This window comes from Lipophrys pholis (assembly GCF_963383615.2).
Source record: "Lipophrys pholis genome assembly, chromosome: 22".
Taxonomy (NCBI): Eukaryota; Metazoa; Chordata; class Actinopteri; order Blenniiformes; family Blenniidae; genus Lipophrys; species Lipophrys pholis.
This window is the reverse complement of record NC_137644.1, coordinates 4,839,747-4,854,423: the sequence shown is the minus strand read 5'-3', so window position 1 is coordinate 4,854,423 and position 14,677 is coordinate 4,839,747. Positions and strand designations below refer to the sequence as shown.

At 41.7% G+C, this 14,677-nt stretch overlaps 2 protein-coding genes across 2 annotated transcripts; one reads left to right on the top strand and one right to left on the bottom strand.

Moving 5' to 3' along the window:
* Positions 1-17: 17 nt before the first annotated feature.
* Positions 18-5,266, top strand: kin (Kin17 DNA and RNA binding protein). The gene is made up of 12 exons (XM_080491722.1): positions 18-255; positions 334-428; positions 1,201-1,244; positions 1,345-1,467; positions 2,320-2,504; positions 2,577-2,625; positions 3,543-3,594; positions 3,670-3,784; positions 4,014-4,139; positions 4,240-4,339; positions 4,541-4,641; positions 4,928-5,266. Exons 1-12 carry the CDS (start codon positions 142-144, stop codon positions 4,985-4,987), a joined length of 1,164 nt encoding a protein of 387 aa, XP_080347848.1. The 5' UTR covers positions 18-141; the 3' UTR covers positions 4,988-5,266.
* Positions 5,267-6,710: 1,444 nt separating this feature from the next.
* LOC308127298 (uncharacterized protein) lies at positions 6,711-13,585 on the bottom strand. The gene is made up of 7 exons (XM_080492250.1): positions 13,460-13,585; positions 11,740-12,172; positions 10,430-10,540; positions 9,133-9,212; positions 8,896-9,057; positions 8,184-8,297; positions 6,711-8,102 (listed from the first exon to the last, which is right to left on the bottom strand). The coding sequence occupies exons 2-7, from the start codon at positions 12,164-12,166 to the stop codon at positions 8,052-8,054; spliced, it is 945 nt and encodes a 314-aa protein (XP_080348376.1). The 5' UTR covers positions 12,167-12,172; positions 13,460-13,585; the 3' UTR covers positions 6,711-8,051.
* Between the last annotated feature and the right edge of the window lie 1,092 nt (positions 13,586-14,677).

Sequence of the window (14,677 nt, the reverse complement as noted above, 5' to 3'; positions counted from 1 at the left end):
CACCACCTGACTATCGCGAGACTGCGACGTCGGCAACCGGAAACCCGGTTGTGTGGTTGCTGTTCGCGTTTTCCGACGTCTCTCTTGCCCTTTCTTTCTTAGTTTTACTGAGTTTTTCAAGTATTTTGTTGCTGTTTCAAAATGGGGAAAGCAGATTTTCTCTCCCCGAAGGCGATAAGCAACCGTATCAAAGCCAAAGGCCTGCAGAAGCTGCGGTGGTACTGTCAGATGTGTCAGAAACAGTGTCGAGACGAGGTGAGCTCGTCGCTCAATCGCAGTACTTTGTCATCTCTGTGGATCTTAAGCTCATATTTTTAATATATTCATTGACAGAACGGCTTCAAATGTCACTGCATGTCCGAGTCCCACCAGCGGCAGCTGCTGCTGGCCTCAGAAAACCCCATGAAGTTCATGGACTACTTCTCAGAGTGAGTTTAACACGTGTCTGTTGTTTACTTCTCATCGCTCACTTTTTCTTCTAAATATTTTGTTTTTCAAGTTTTATACAGCTTAACTTTATATAACGTTAATACGGTGTAACGTTGCTGCTTTGTGCCAAACAAAACAAACACATCGTTTCCTTCATCGGTTAGATATAAATCATTAATAAAGTTCGTCCAGATTCTCTCAAATGTCTGTTTAGTTGAACATGTTTTATCTTTTCTGGGTATAAACCAGGAATCTGCGACCATAAAGGTCCATTTTTTTGTGATTTTCCACCAATTTAACTTAACAAAAACACGTTTAACCTTTAGAAAGGATTCTGACACAACTTCTAGAGTTTCATGTCGACAATAGATTTAAAAACGCACCAAAAAAAGTTGAATTTATGAAGTTTCAGTAACAGTTTAGGATGGTAAACGTTTCATTACACGTTCAGATGTTCTTGTACTTCATTTTAGAGGTTTCATCCTCCTTTTCTGGCATTTTTCAGAAGAGTTTGACAGAATAGATTAGAAATACTTTATTAGTCTCAGAGGGAAATTTGAATATCAAATAAGACGCAATAAGAATTAAATAAGTAATACTAATATGTACTATTATAAGCTCATAATGGATGAAATTTATAAAACAAACACTATTTACATGAAGCAGTTCGAGTCTTTTGGCCACAGGAAGGAAGGAAGGAAGGACATTTTAAACATTTTATCTCTTTTCTAAACAGTTTTTCTTTTGTTTTCCACTTTCTGTTTTTCTCAGCGAGTTCAAGAGCGACTTCGTAGAGCTGCTGAGGAGACGCTTCGGTGAGTGACGTGACTCTGACGGTCGACCGAGTCCTTTGGGCCCCCCCCCCCCCCCCCCCCCCCCCCCCCCCCGTGTCTGACTCTCCTCTCGCCCCCGCAGGAACCAAGCGAGTCCACAACAACATCGTGTACAACGAGTACATCAGTGACCGGGAGCACGTCCACATGAACTCCACCCAGTGGGAGACGCTCACAGACTTCACCAAGTGGCTGGGCAGAGAGGGTGAGAGGACGCCCCGTCGTCTCTGTGACTCACTCTTTAGTCTTTAGTCAGCCGGGCGTCACGGTGTCTGGACGATTCTGGTTGTTTTGTGTCGTTTTGGAGTTGTTAATGCGTCTCTGTGGGACTTGTCCTGCTTTTCGATGTTGTTTATTGTGTCTTTGAGGCGTTTTCTTCTCTCTTTATGTTCATATAGTCGTCAGTTTATTATATTTGGAGCTGTTTTTTGACCTTTTAATGTTATTTTGGAAACATTTTCTGTCTCGTGGTGGTTTTGTTTTCTTGGTTTTGTGTGTTTATTCTCTACCTACTTGTTTAATACATTGTTGTTGTGCGTTTGGTTTATTTTGAATCCATCCAGTTTCTTTTTGATTATCTAATGTGTCTTTATTATTTGACTCTTTTGGGTCATTCTGCATCACTTTGTGTATTTTAATAATATTAACAAAAATTTATTCTGTTGCTTTGTAGACATTTTCGTCTTTTCCCTTATTGTTTTTTGTTTTGTGTGTTTTTGCGGTCGTTCTACACCAATTTCCTGTTTCTGTGTCTCTGGTAGATTTAAGTTGTTTTGAGGTTTTTGGAAAAGCTTTTTTAAAATTCTTGGGGGTTTTTTTTTGTGGACATTTTAATTTCTGATCTCTATGTGGTAGTTTGAGGTTGTTGGATGTGTCTTTCATGTATTTTTTTCTTTATTTAAGAACAACACAGCAACATTGAACATAAACATGATTACTCAGTATATTTATAGAGTAACTCTCAGTATCAGGATCCACGAACAAAACGCCGTCAGATAGACTGACTTTCTCACCGGAGATGTACATTTGGTGCTGAAGGGTTGAATGTCTCCATCAGGATTGTGCAAAGTTGACGAGACTCCCAAAGGCTGGTACATCCAGTACATCGACCGCGACCCCGAGACCATCCGGCGCCAGGAGGAGCAGGCGAGGAAGAAGAAGCAGGAGCTGGACGACGAGGAGCGCAGCGCCAAGTTCATCGAGGAGCAGGTCCGGCGAGGCCGCGGCGGCAAGGAGCCCGAGGTGAGCGCCCGGCACGCCGCCCGGCCCGGGAGACGCCGGGACGTTCTAACTCCTGCCTTTTTGTTTCTGTAGGAAACGCCAGTTTTCACCGAGCTCAAACGCGAGAGTGAGGAAGAAAAAGGTTTGTGTGTTTTTCTGTGGGTTTGGAGGAAAGAGGAAGAAACGATTATTTTTTCCCAGTTGTGATCGTGTCTGAAACCTCGATTTCAAGTGAAAACGCAAAACTCGCATTGAGGTCCATTTACACCACGACGACGAGCCAATGAAAACACAACTTTTTGAAAAACGCTCCGTCGTCGTGTCGTACCTAGTCGTTCTGCACATGCTCAGTAGATGGACGATTTTAAAAACGAAGACAGGAAAGTCTGTGTGAGCTGGACTGGCTCCACCCACACATGCCCATCTTGGGAAGAGGAGGAAGTACTTCCTCTCGTGGTGCCATGTGCCAGAGCAGAGCTGCCTAATTGTAGGAGGAGCAATCTGGATTGGCTAAACCCCCGATGACACTACATAGGGTTTGATATCTGATTGGCTGGTTGGAGCAACACACTTTCTAAAAACTGAAACAAGCCAGGGAGAGAGAGGACAGACTTTCTTCACTTCTGGGGCGTCAGTCCAGGTATGGGGACGATTAGTACTGCTGGAAAACATTTAGAAAGTCAATTTTGCATAATATGAACCTTTGAAGAGTTTCCATACTTCTAATCAGATTTAGATTTTTTATTGCTTCTTTTCATGTATTTCTCTGTAAAACACTGAAATGCCTCGTGTCTGAATGATGCTCTACATTAACTTCCCTTGAATCATTGTGTCTTAATCTTTATTTTTAATCCCTCTCACAGTCGTAATGCATTTGTGGGATGAGCAGCCGAGCTCATGATCTCCAGGTTATTGATGTAAAATCTGCCAATTTTCTAACATCTGCAGATCTTTTGCTCATCCCACAAATGCACGTTGCTGCAGTTTAAAAGGGCATCAACAGTTTGGTACGTCTTCACTTTCCCTTCTCTCTGCTGACGCCTTCGTTTTTTCCCTCAGTTGCCTTCAACCTGGGCGCCTCCTCCTCCCTGGCCGGCTGCTCCAGACCCAGGTACTGCGCTGTCCAGGCCCGCTGATCCTTCCGGGTTTGAGTCCTCCTCGCTCACCGGACGCTTTTCCTCCACAGCTCGGCCCTGGGAGCGAGCGCCCTGAAGGCGGCGCCCTCCTCCGGGAAGAGGAAAGACCCGTCGGACCCCCGAGGAGAGAAGAAGAGGAAGTCTGCGCTGGAGGAGATCATGGAGGTGTGTGTGTGTGTGTGTGTGTGTGTGTGTGTGTGTGTGTGTGTGTGTGTGTGTGTGTGTGTGTGTGTGTGTGTGTGTGTGTGTGTGTGTGTGTGCGTGCGTGCGTGCGTGCGTGCGTGCGTGCGTGCGTGCGTGCGTGTGCGTGTGCGTGTGCGTGCGTGCGTGCGTGCGTGCGTGCTTGTGTGTGTGTGTGTGTCCACTCGTGTTGTGACGGGGTCGGCGGTTTCAGATGGAGGAGAAGAAGAAGAAGAAGCAGTCGGCCAGGACGGATTACTGGCTGCAGCCCAACATCGTCGTCAAAGTCGTCACCAAGCGACTCGGAGAGAAGTACCACAAGAAGAAAGCCATCGTCATGGTAACCAGCATCTTCAGTCCTGGTTTCACTTAAAGACGTCCCACCTGTGCTGCTCACAGTCTTCTTCTTTCTTCTTCCCCCTCCTCCTCCTCGGTTGCAGGAGGTGCGGGACCATTACGGCGCCGTGGTGAAGATGATAGACTCCGGAGACAAACTGAAACTGGACCAGAACCACGTGGAGACGGTCATACCTGCACCAGGTACACCCAGACAGCTGCACTCCTCAGACAATCACCAGCAAGCTCAGAGTTCCTCAAGTGAACGGGACTTCTTCTTTCACGGGCGATTCGATTCCCGGGAGGCACACACACACACACACACACACACACACACACACACACACACACACACACACACACACACAGATCATCTGTGAGCCGTGCGCTTGTTGACCTGTGCAGGTAAACGGGTCGTGGTCCTGAACGGTCCGTACCGAGACACGGAGGCCGTGCTGGAGGGGATCCAGGAGAAGAAGTTCAGCGCTTCGCTGACGCTCGACTCGGTGAGTCTCTCCTCGAAACGCCGCCGACGAAAGGAGAAATCTCCTGTTTGACTGCGTTTCAGTTTTAGTCTCGAGACATTGGCAGACTTCTGATGCTGAAGGTGAGAAACCCTGAGCCGAGTTCTCTGGTTTCTGCTTTTAGTTTCACTGAAGACATTTTTACTTGCGAGTTTCAACCAGATTTTATTACTACAACAGTAATTATTTGTTTTGGTAATGAAATTGCGGCTCCGTGACGTGGACTGTTGTCTGTCTGTTTCCGATGTGTCTCTCCTCGTCCCCTCAGGGTCCACATAAAGGGAAACGTGTCGACGTCGCCTACGAGGATTTCTCCAAGCAGGCCTGAGCAGTCCGACTCGGGTCGAACCTTCAGGCGCGAGATTGTATTTTTTTAGCAGTGAGACTCTACTGTGTCAGAGTGAAGCCCCGCCCCTTTAAATCCACCTGTACATATCCCACAATGCACCTGCTGGATGATTCTTTACAAACAATGCGTTTTGATTCATTTCCCTCCTATTGTCAACATCACCAATGTACATTTTGTCCAAATAAATGTTCTCAAAAGTCAATTTTGATGTTTTGTGGAAAATCTTTAAAGTTATTAAAATAAAAATGATGTCGCTCCACTCAGTGCCAGTAAAGATTGCAACGATACGTGTCAATCAAAAATGGAAGTAAGACCTCCGAATGGTGGGAAAGGTAAATATTTAGTTTTTGACCAAAGATCCATTATACTCCTAATTTCTTTTATAAAACCAAAAACGATGGATTTTGGTCAACAATGATGGTGTGTCCCAGTGGGGGTCAATAAATACTCAATACATACTCGCCTGTGATCAATATTGGATAAATATAGAGTTAAAAGCCTTTTAAAAAGTGATTAAAATACAGTTTTGTATGTATGAAAGCTGTGGAAAAGTTTGAATGCTTAATGAAAATCATTTTATTTTGTAAAACAAACGTTAAATCAGTGACGGTTGTCTGAGGTCACGTGAGCAGTTTGCTTGTTGCTGATTGGATAAAAAGGTTCCTAGCGGTGAGCAGGTGAGTGTTTGACAAACCTGAGCAGGAGACAGACCAGGGGTGCATCCCAATAGTCCCTCCTATCTCCTTTACTCTCTACTTTCCTTTAACCCCCGGAAGTGTTTAAGTGGCGGTCATGATGAAGAACGTTGGAATTCTTGATAGGCTCAGGAAAGGAGGCTCAATGCTTCCTTTAGAACCTCCTTTAGTCTAGGAGACACTGATGCTTCCTTTAGAACCTCCTTTAGTCTAGGAGACACTGATGCTTCCTTTACCAAAGGAGGCCAGATCATGCTGCCCCACAATTCCTTGCAGCGACAACATTTAAAAGGACCTGCTAATCTGAGCATTCAGGGAAACGCCCAATGACTCAAAGCAGTGTATGTTCAGTTACTAAAGCAATAATAATCCTTGAACAACTTTAAATAATCTCAACTATGAGTGTTATGTGGACGAACACAGTAAAGTTTTTTCGCAGCCTATTCTCACTTTGGTTATTTACTCACCTGGAAGCCGTTTCACTTTACTTCCTCTTTTCCTTTTTACATTTAATCCCTGTGATATTTGAGATTATGTCAGCAGTTAGAGGCACAGGGGAAAGAGGTAGAAATCTGCTTTTTATAGTCCATATTCAGAAGTTTTTACTTTATGTCACTGGAAGTTGAGTCTGATTGTGAAAACAACGTGACCACCTTTCCCTAACTCCTTTAGGAAGCCTCCTAACACCTTTGCTTGACCCTGTGACGTCATCCACGGGGTGAAAGGAAACGTGGACAGGAAAGGAGAAATTATTCGGACGCAGCCCAGGTCTGGAGGAGCTGAGCAGCGAAGTGCAGGAAGCGGCTCCTGTTCATGGGATTGTTGGTGAAACGATCTGCTCAAAGACGCTTCAAACCTCACCACAGTTTGTCCTCTGGTCACCACCAGGTGGCGCGCTGAGCCCCCTGGAGGATCACAGTTCTTAGACACAGGGCGAAGCTCACGACCGCCTCCTGACGCACCACCTTACAGGCGAGGCTGTAGTAAGACCAGTAAGGGGGCAGCAAAAGGTAAAACAGAGCAAATGAAATGTCATTTAATAGTTTTCTTTATAAACATACAAAACAAAGGTTCCCAGTGAGTACAAGTTATATTAATTCACGTGTAGTTTCTTTGAGAAAAAAAAACATTACTCATAAAACGACTTTCCTTTCAGGGGTTTGGTACCATTTAGAGTTTTAAAATCTTTTACTCTAGTTCCTTCAAGTAGCAATAATTCTTTTTATTATTGACCATCTTGAGTTTAAAAGTTGTTTGATGTATTTCGTAAATGAAGTTCCATTTTGGTAAAACGATCTGTGTTACTTGAGTCGTAGTGCATTTCCCTTTCACCGCCACAGAAACTATTCTTCTGCAGGCTCTTCAGTCTCAATTCAAAAAATAATCTAATAATATAGAATAATAGTCCATGAAAATCCTCCAATCTACTCGGTAAAGGGCGCCGTTTTCCACAACTTTGCACAGCGAGACATTAAACGGCGTCGCGGCGCTCCACCTCCAGCAGAATTCATTAAAAACATCCTGGACAAATCTTCACTTGACAAAAACGAAACAAGGACAAACAGCAAAACAGTGAAATCAGAACAATCGGCCAAAAAATGGAATCCAGTGTGAATCATCGTACATTTCTTCTCCTCTGCCGCTCCTCACGTTTGGCGCCGCTTCATCAGGCGTGGCAAGATTTCATTTTAAAAAGGTTCATTACAAAACAAATCTTTGTTTGTTTGGTTCCGTCAGGTAAGACCTTCCAAATAGCGACGCAAGATTATGTTACGTTTCATTTCAATCGTCCTCCCGTTTCCTCGTCAGCATGAAAGCTGATTTTTCTTGAACTTTTATTTTCCTTCCATCCTCCCGACGCCACGAATCCTCTTATTCTTTTTTTAAGCACTGCCTCTGTTGTACATTAGATGGCAGTGTTGAGTACCGTCATTATCCGGTGACTCTTCCTCCTGACCTGATGCACCACCTTGTGGTACAAACTGGTACTGCAAGACTAAACGGAATGTTTTGTCTCATCCTGCCCATTATTGAATTTGTTTATATTTAACTTTTAAATATAATTTAACAGTTCAGATGAGACAGTATTTGCAGTGATTTTACGCTACAAGAAATCTAACCACGTCTAATAAAGTGCAAATGTCGAACAATACATTGTCGAATATAATCAGAAATAAATGCTGATTCATCATTTATCACAGATTAATTGTTTTGAATGTGCAGATGAGACAAACTGCCGTTTAGAAAAAGCAAAACCATCCTGAGTTTTTCTCTTCAGACGCGCTGCCGTCACCGAGCTGCAGTTTCCACGTCCGGCCTGCAGGGGGAGCTGTGGATCCAGAGGTTTCTCACTGCACCTCGTCGTCGTCGTCGTCGTCGTCGTCTTGGAACGCCGCCTCCTGCAGGACAAATAAAGCAGCTCAGGTTGATGGGAGGTTTTCACGACGCGTCCGACGGTCGGGAGGCAGAGTGTCACGTACGTATCCGCCCTGCTGCCGCGCCCACGGCAAGTAGAAGTCCTGCAGGTATCGAGCGCCGTGGTCCAGCAGGCGGCTCATCGGCAGCGTTTCCACGGCCGTCAGGCGGCTGGTGATCTGACGGCAACAAAGCAACACGATCAACCGCGGATCCAGACAACCAAGGACCTTTGACACTCGGCTCCTTTAAACCAGGAATTAAACGACTCGGGATTCCAACTAACAAGAGACTTTAATCGTTTCACTTCTTTCGATGTTTTTCTTCATCAGTTTTAATAAACTTTCTTAGTAAAGCTGTGAATTGTGTCTAAATGGTGAGAAAGAAAGAAAAAGTTGTATAATAATAATAAGATTAATTACATTTATTTCCATACTTGCAATGTTTTAAATGCTTCCGTTTTTCACATTTCAATATTTGAAGCTATTTTTGTGCATAAAATGCAACAAAAAAAACCTAAAGAATGTCACTTAAAGTGTAAAATATGTTCAGGTTTTAACTGAATTAAGTTTCTACTTTAATGTGAAATTTGAATAATTCTTGTGACTCAATTAAAATCTGTAAAAATATTAATGAAAAGTGTAAATCCAGAGAAAAAGTTCACAATAATCTCAATTCAACAGGTTTAAATTGTCTTTTACTAATTGTAGAATTAACTTTCAAAAGGATTAGATATAAAGATTGTAGATGTTTTCCGACAGGAAGCTGGACCTTTACCTCACAGGCGACGGCGATCTGAGTCTTGGGCGATGCCTGCGGCCCGGGAGCGTCGGGGTCGCGGCTCCGCAGGCCCATCCGGGTCAGGACGGCGTTCATCAGCGACCTGAAGAAGCCGTAGTTCCAGAAAAGCTCGGCGGCGATGTTGGCGTCTTTCAGCTCCTGAACGAGGCGATTCAAACTTTTACTTCGGGAAACTTTCCGGCTGTGGAGCGGAACGTCTGGGCCAACATTTACCTTCTCGTAGAGTCGGTCTCCAGACTCTCTGAGCAGCAGGCCGATCATCGCCTCCACCTCGCGGGAATGACTTCCTGTCACTGGAACACATGAAGAAGAGCAGGAGAACCGTATTATCTGGACGAGGAGACATTCGTCTTGCTTCCTCACTCAAATCCAGTCAATGGAGGTTTCGTCGTCATACAGTGACATCTGGTGGCCACACATGGTATTACAGTGTACTTTGATATATAAATCACTTTTGTAGGTGCAAATAAATAAAAAAAAATCTGAATTTCCATTTTGTTAAACCCTGAAGTTCCTCAGATTACATCTAATAGACGAGTTTCACCAAGTAAAATTTGGATTAAACAGGAAATCAGGATAAGAACACTCGTTATGTGTAAATGTTAGTGCTGGCAAAATTAATGCGTTAATTGCGGAGATTAATTTAAGAAAATTAACGCAATTAATTCAGTTTTGTTTACTTCAGAGTTTGTTTTTTTCTTCTTCTCCTTTCTCACGTGAGCAGCGGGTGCAGCCGCTCTGAGGCGCCCGGCTGCAGAGCAGCAACAAACCTCGTAATGGTGGTTGGACGGATGATTGGGCAACGTTTTAAAAAGTGAAACTTTGCCTGACGGCTCGTTGGGGAAAGTGAAAGTCGTTTGCAGACTTTGTAACTTGGTAATGTAATGACAGGTAATGTAACAGCAGGTTGCCATGTTGGCTGACCAGTCGCCACCAAACTGCTAAAGCTGGAGGAAAGACTGGAAACTTGTAAAGTAGTAGGTAAATCTGCTTCCTCTCTCGTGTGTGTGTGTGTGTGTGTGTGTGTGTGTGTGTGTGTGTGTGTGTGTGTGTGTGTGTGTGTGTGTGTGTATTAGTGGATTTCACTGTATATTATTGCAACTTTGTTCTATAAATATTCTAAGTGTTGGACCTGCACTCTAACATACATACATACATATATATATTATCTCTGTTTGTGGTTATTTAAATTTTTGCTCAAATTGCAGAGAAACCGGGTTCACCCAAAAGTTAAAACCAAGTATTTGAATATACTTGTATACAAATATACTTATACATGTGTTGAGTCTGCATTAATTCCATGATTTTCCATAAATTATCGATTACAAGCTTCATTCTTAAGTTGGAAAAAAATAATAATAATTGCAATTAACTCCAGAGAATTGTGTTTTTTAATGACATCACTCGTGAAGGTAGAGTCGTGACGGTCTCGTTCTGCCTCCAGAATAATGACGAGCCGCTCGAGAAACCGCAGCCGTGAAGTCGAACGCGTTGAGAAAAGGAGCCTCACCTTCCGGAGGAGCGTCCGCCTCGATGTCGGGAGGAACCAACGGGACGTCGTCGGCGAGCGCCATCAGTCTTCTCGCCACCACCGCCAGCGGGTCGTCGTCTTCAGCCTCGTCTGGAAAAGATGCAGAGAGAGAGAAGAATTCATCTCTCGGAGGGTCAGTGAACGCATCACGATGCGTTCAGGAGCTTTAGGCACTTTGAGATTTATGAATGTAAAGTGTAATACAAATAAAAATCCAGTATTATTCTGATTATTAATCTCAGAATACATTTTACTTCACTGCAGTAAAAACATCACAATGGAGCATTTTTACCTCTTTTCATGTTACTGAGTATTTAAACCTGATTTTATTCATACTTGAGTAAAATCTGATATTCAAAACCTGTTGATTTGCAGGTTTTCTGATATTTATACTAGTTATTTTATATACTTTCTCAAATAAAATGTGCCTCAGACATATTTAAATTGTACAGAAAATAAATCCAATACCACCTATTGCCAACGTAGAAAAAAGACAAACTGTAATTCATCCCGAGTATATATATATATATATATAAATAAAAAACAGTAAATGTACTTTTTCTCTTCTGATTATGAAATATCCTATTTTCTATCATATTAACTTTCTGATTTACTTTTCTTCATAATCTGTAGTTTTATTTAAGTGTCCATTGTTCTGATAAAGACTAAAATAAGTTCCAGGTCAGATTGTGTGACGATGAACAATCTGCAGGTTTCAGTTCAGAAGAAGAAGAAACAAGTTTTACTTTCACATCAAACTGAAGTAACGCCCGTTTTGAGCAGCAGAGAACATCAGATCTGTGATCTGAACTCAAAACGTTTTAAATTCATTAGTTCACATGAACGTTTAAGAAATCTTCATTTCCCTTCAACCGTCTTCACTGCAGCCGTTTCCTCATTTTCTTACTTTGACTCACATTAAATCGCTTCTTTTTGAAATTTTTAACTTGGAAACGTTTTGATTCTAATGTTGTGCAGCACAAGTATTAATGTTTAAAGTTAATCTGGTTACTAAGCTGACAGTTTTTATCCTTCAGGATTAATAAAGCATCAATCCACTTGATGTTTTATGATTAAAGCTTTTCTCTAAACAAGTATTTTATCACGACATAAAGTTAAAAACAGAAGTAATAATTCCATCGGTTGTTTTGGAGCAGTGGTTTGCTCTGCAGGGTCGCGGGTTTGATTCTGCAGTTTGCATGTTCCCCCTGGACGCTCAGGGTTTTGTCTTCGGTCTGAAAACTAAACTAGAATCAAACAACGTAAAGAAACGCGACGTGTTTCAGTACCTGGTTGTTGTTGATGTTGTTGCTGTTCGGGAGCTTCAGGATGTAAAGGTCGGTCGTTAACCAGGAGTCTATTCTCCACCATCGGCTGCGGCTCTTCGCTTTCTTCAGTTTGAGGTTTGACACATTTAAAGATTCTCAGCAGTGGTTTCAATCCCTTCTTCTTCTTCTTCCTCATCGTCCTCTTCTCCTCTGTGTCGGTCTTCGCCGGCGGGGACCCGTTGGCGCCGCCGCCCGGCGTGGGGTCGTCCTTGCAGGGCGGCTTGGGCGCTTTAGCGGGGCGGCGCCTCTTCGCGTACGCCATCATGAGTCGTAGCTCCACCGAATCCTCCATGCTTCCAGCGTCCGGAGATTCCGGGTCCGTGGGTCCGGCGAGGCCGGCGCCGTGGCCGGACAGGACGTCGTGGATCTCCACGTGTCCGTTCGCCATCGTTCCCTGTGCACCAAGACGCCACGGTGCTCAGATCAAACACCAGTACTCAGCAGACGGAGGAGTTCAGTACGAGTTACGACAAACATTCATTTGACATGGAACGTTTACTGACTTTTTAAAAACTTGATTATATTGAATTTTTACATCTTCAACAGTTTCATCATTGTTGGTTTTATTACATAAAAGAAATTCTTTTAATTTTCAAAAATTAAATTAAAACTCACATATAATTTTAAATTCATTGCAGACACATTAAACTGTTTTCATAATTTCTATAACTTTTACTCTTCATAAGCCTCGATGATGAATATTTAGAATTCAGTAAACAATTTTAGTTTTAATCCTACAAATGTAGAAAGAACTAACGAACTACTAACTTTTAAATTACATACATTTTTGGGTGATTTGTCTGCTGGTTAATAAATCTCCAGATCAGGTTGAAACATTAACAAAACCCCAATTAAACAAACATTTTAGACTTAAATGAAACTTTAGTGCTATTAAAAAGTTTTAAATGCAGCTGTGTTAAGCTTAGTGTCTTCTTTTTAATTATCCTCAAATGTTGTTTTTTTTTTAGTAAAGTTTAAATGTTTTAAAGTTCCGATTGAACTACCAAGTCACAAAGTTATTTCAATAATATATCGACTAAAAAACCAACTTCTTTGCTATAAATAGCTTTTAAAAATTACAGTTCTGGGAATTCTGAAACTTTAAAACAATAAACTTCTCACAGCTTCAGTTTTCTAAGACTGAAGTGTTGAATTAAAAGGTTTTTAAAACAGATTTTAGTCTCAATGTGACAATGAAAGTTGAATCAACTAAGTCAAACTTATTCTAAACTTAAACTGTTGTGCTATAAACACTTATAAAAGAGTTAAACTGCAGCTGTGTGAAGTTTAGGGAAGTTGAATTGTAGATTTTTAAAGCAGATTTTAGCTCGATTTAAAACCAACTTTAGAAAAACAGTTAAACTGCAGCAGTGAGAGATAACTAGTCGATTTTAATCGAAAGTTTCGTTTACATTCGACAAATAAATACTCAAAATACTAACTTTTTAAAGCTCGTTTTAATGAGTCAATGAAACTTTATTCTCCCGCAGTGACACGCTCACTTCCGTAATACAAATCGACTTAAAAACAAACTTCTGTGCTTTAAAAAGTTAGAAACTTCCCTTAAAGTCTTTTTAAGCAGATTTAGTTTAAACGTTCTGACGCGAGCCACAAACACTTCCTGACAAACGTCACGAGCTGAATCAGAAATAAATTTAAAGACAGAAACAGAAATACTTACAGTTCAAGTTGTGGGAAAAAGTCGTTAAATGAAGATTTAAATCAAATAAAATTAAAATTAAAATAAAAACTCGACGTTCTCTCGGAAAGTTTTCCGCGTTTGAGGAGAAGACGCAGCGGCACTGCCTTAAATACCCTGCTGACGTCATCACGTCGAAGTCTGACGCAAGACGCACAGAAACGCTGAATTTATTCATTCATTTAAAACGATAATAATTTGAACACAAAATGAAAAAACAAACGAGAGAAAAACACTTTATTCTTCCTTACTTAAATAAATAAAAATAATTATAGGTACTTTCATCCATAAAAAGTCAACAAACACTCCAGAGTCTGCTGTCGTCGAAGCTTCCAGAGTGAACAAGCTGTGGTTTAAAAATAGAGAAGGAAACTGAAACCTGGTTTTGTTTGGACTGAAGCCTTAAAAATAATCCTAATAATGGGGAACTATGAAGGAAAACATGAGTAAGTTCATGAAGTTCAGCTATGAGTACCAAACAAGGCTCAAGTATAAATGTATTGTTTCTTCACTGATTAAAAAAAAAACCAAACTTCTCTTTTTTTACACTAGTTTGTGGATTTTAAGAAGACAAACGTTGACACTCTTTACGAGAAGTGACGTCTTCTTCCAAGAAATCAGTTATGAAGTGGATGGAGGGTTTTTGATTCACAGCAGTTCTGTGACTCAGCATTTTTCTTTTACTAAATCTGAACGTAGCCGAGGTAAATATTGACAGGGGCTGAAAGGACGAGGGGCAGGAAGCTGACAAGCTTTTCAAACACTTTCTGAGTTGCATCCTTTAAGGACTCACAAGCAGAAATAAATAAATGGAAAAGATGTGACTGAAGATAAAACAGAAGGTTTAACAGAAGGAGAAAAATGAAAAACTGTAAAGTAAAACTGTTATAGTCGACATTGTTAGTAAACAGAAGAAGAAAAACAACTATTTCCCTTCGCAATTCACTGAATAGCTTTCGTAGAGGTCATTGAACTTGATATAAATTACAACTTCCCTTTTTAATTGGGATTCCTCCAGATGGCAGCTTGTTGGAGCTGTGGAACCTTTTCTCATGTATGATCTGCTTAAAAATGCGGTAAAAAGGAACAGTGGTGGACACGCTTGTTCTCACTGACATACGAAATCCAAAGGGAAAGAGGTTCGGACCCGATCCAGTGTGTGAATCTGAACATTTCCAATAGTATCCTCAAACTTGTGTG

Coding starts and splice junctions, on each gene's coding strand:
- kin (XM_080491722.1), top strand. CDS start 142: ATGGGGAAAGCAGATTTTCTCTCCCCGAAGGCGATAAGCAACCGTATC. Junction 1,468..2,319: donor CAAGTGGCTGGGCAGAGAGG/GTGAGAGGACGC, acceptor TGTCTCCATCAG/GATTGTGCAAAGTTGACGAG. Junction 4,140..4,239: donor AGAAGAAAGCCATCGTCATG/GTAACCAGCATC, acceptor CCTCGGTTGCAG/GAGGTGCGGGACCATTACGG.
- LOC308127298 (XM_080492250.1), bottom strand. CDS start 12,166: ATGGCGAACGGACACGTGGAGATCCACGACGTCCTGTCCGGCCACGGC. Junction 10,541..11,739: donor ACAACATCAACAACAACCAG/GTACTGAAACAC, acceptor CATCTTTTCCAG/ACGAGGCTGAAGACGACGAC. Junction 9,058..9,132: donor GAGACCGACTCTACGAGAAG/GTAAATGTTGGC, acceptor CGCCTCGTTCAG/GAGCTGAAAGACGCCAACAT.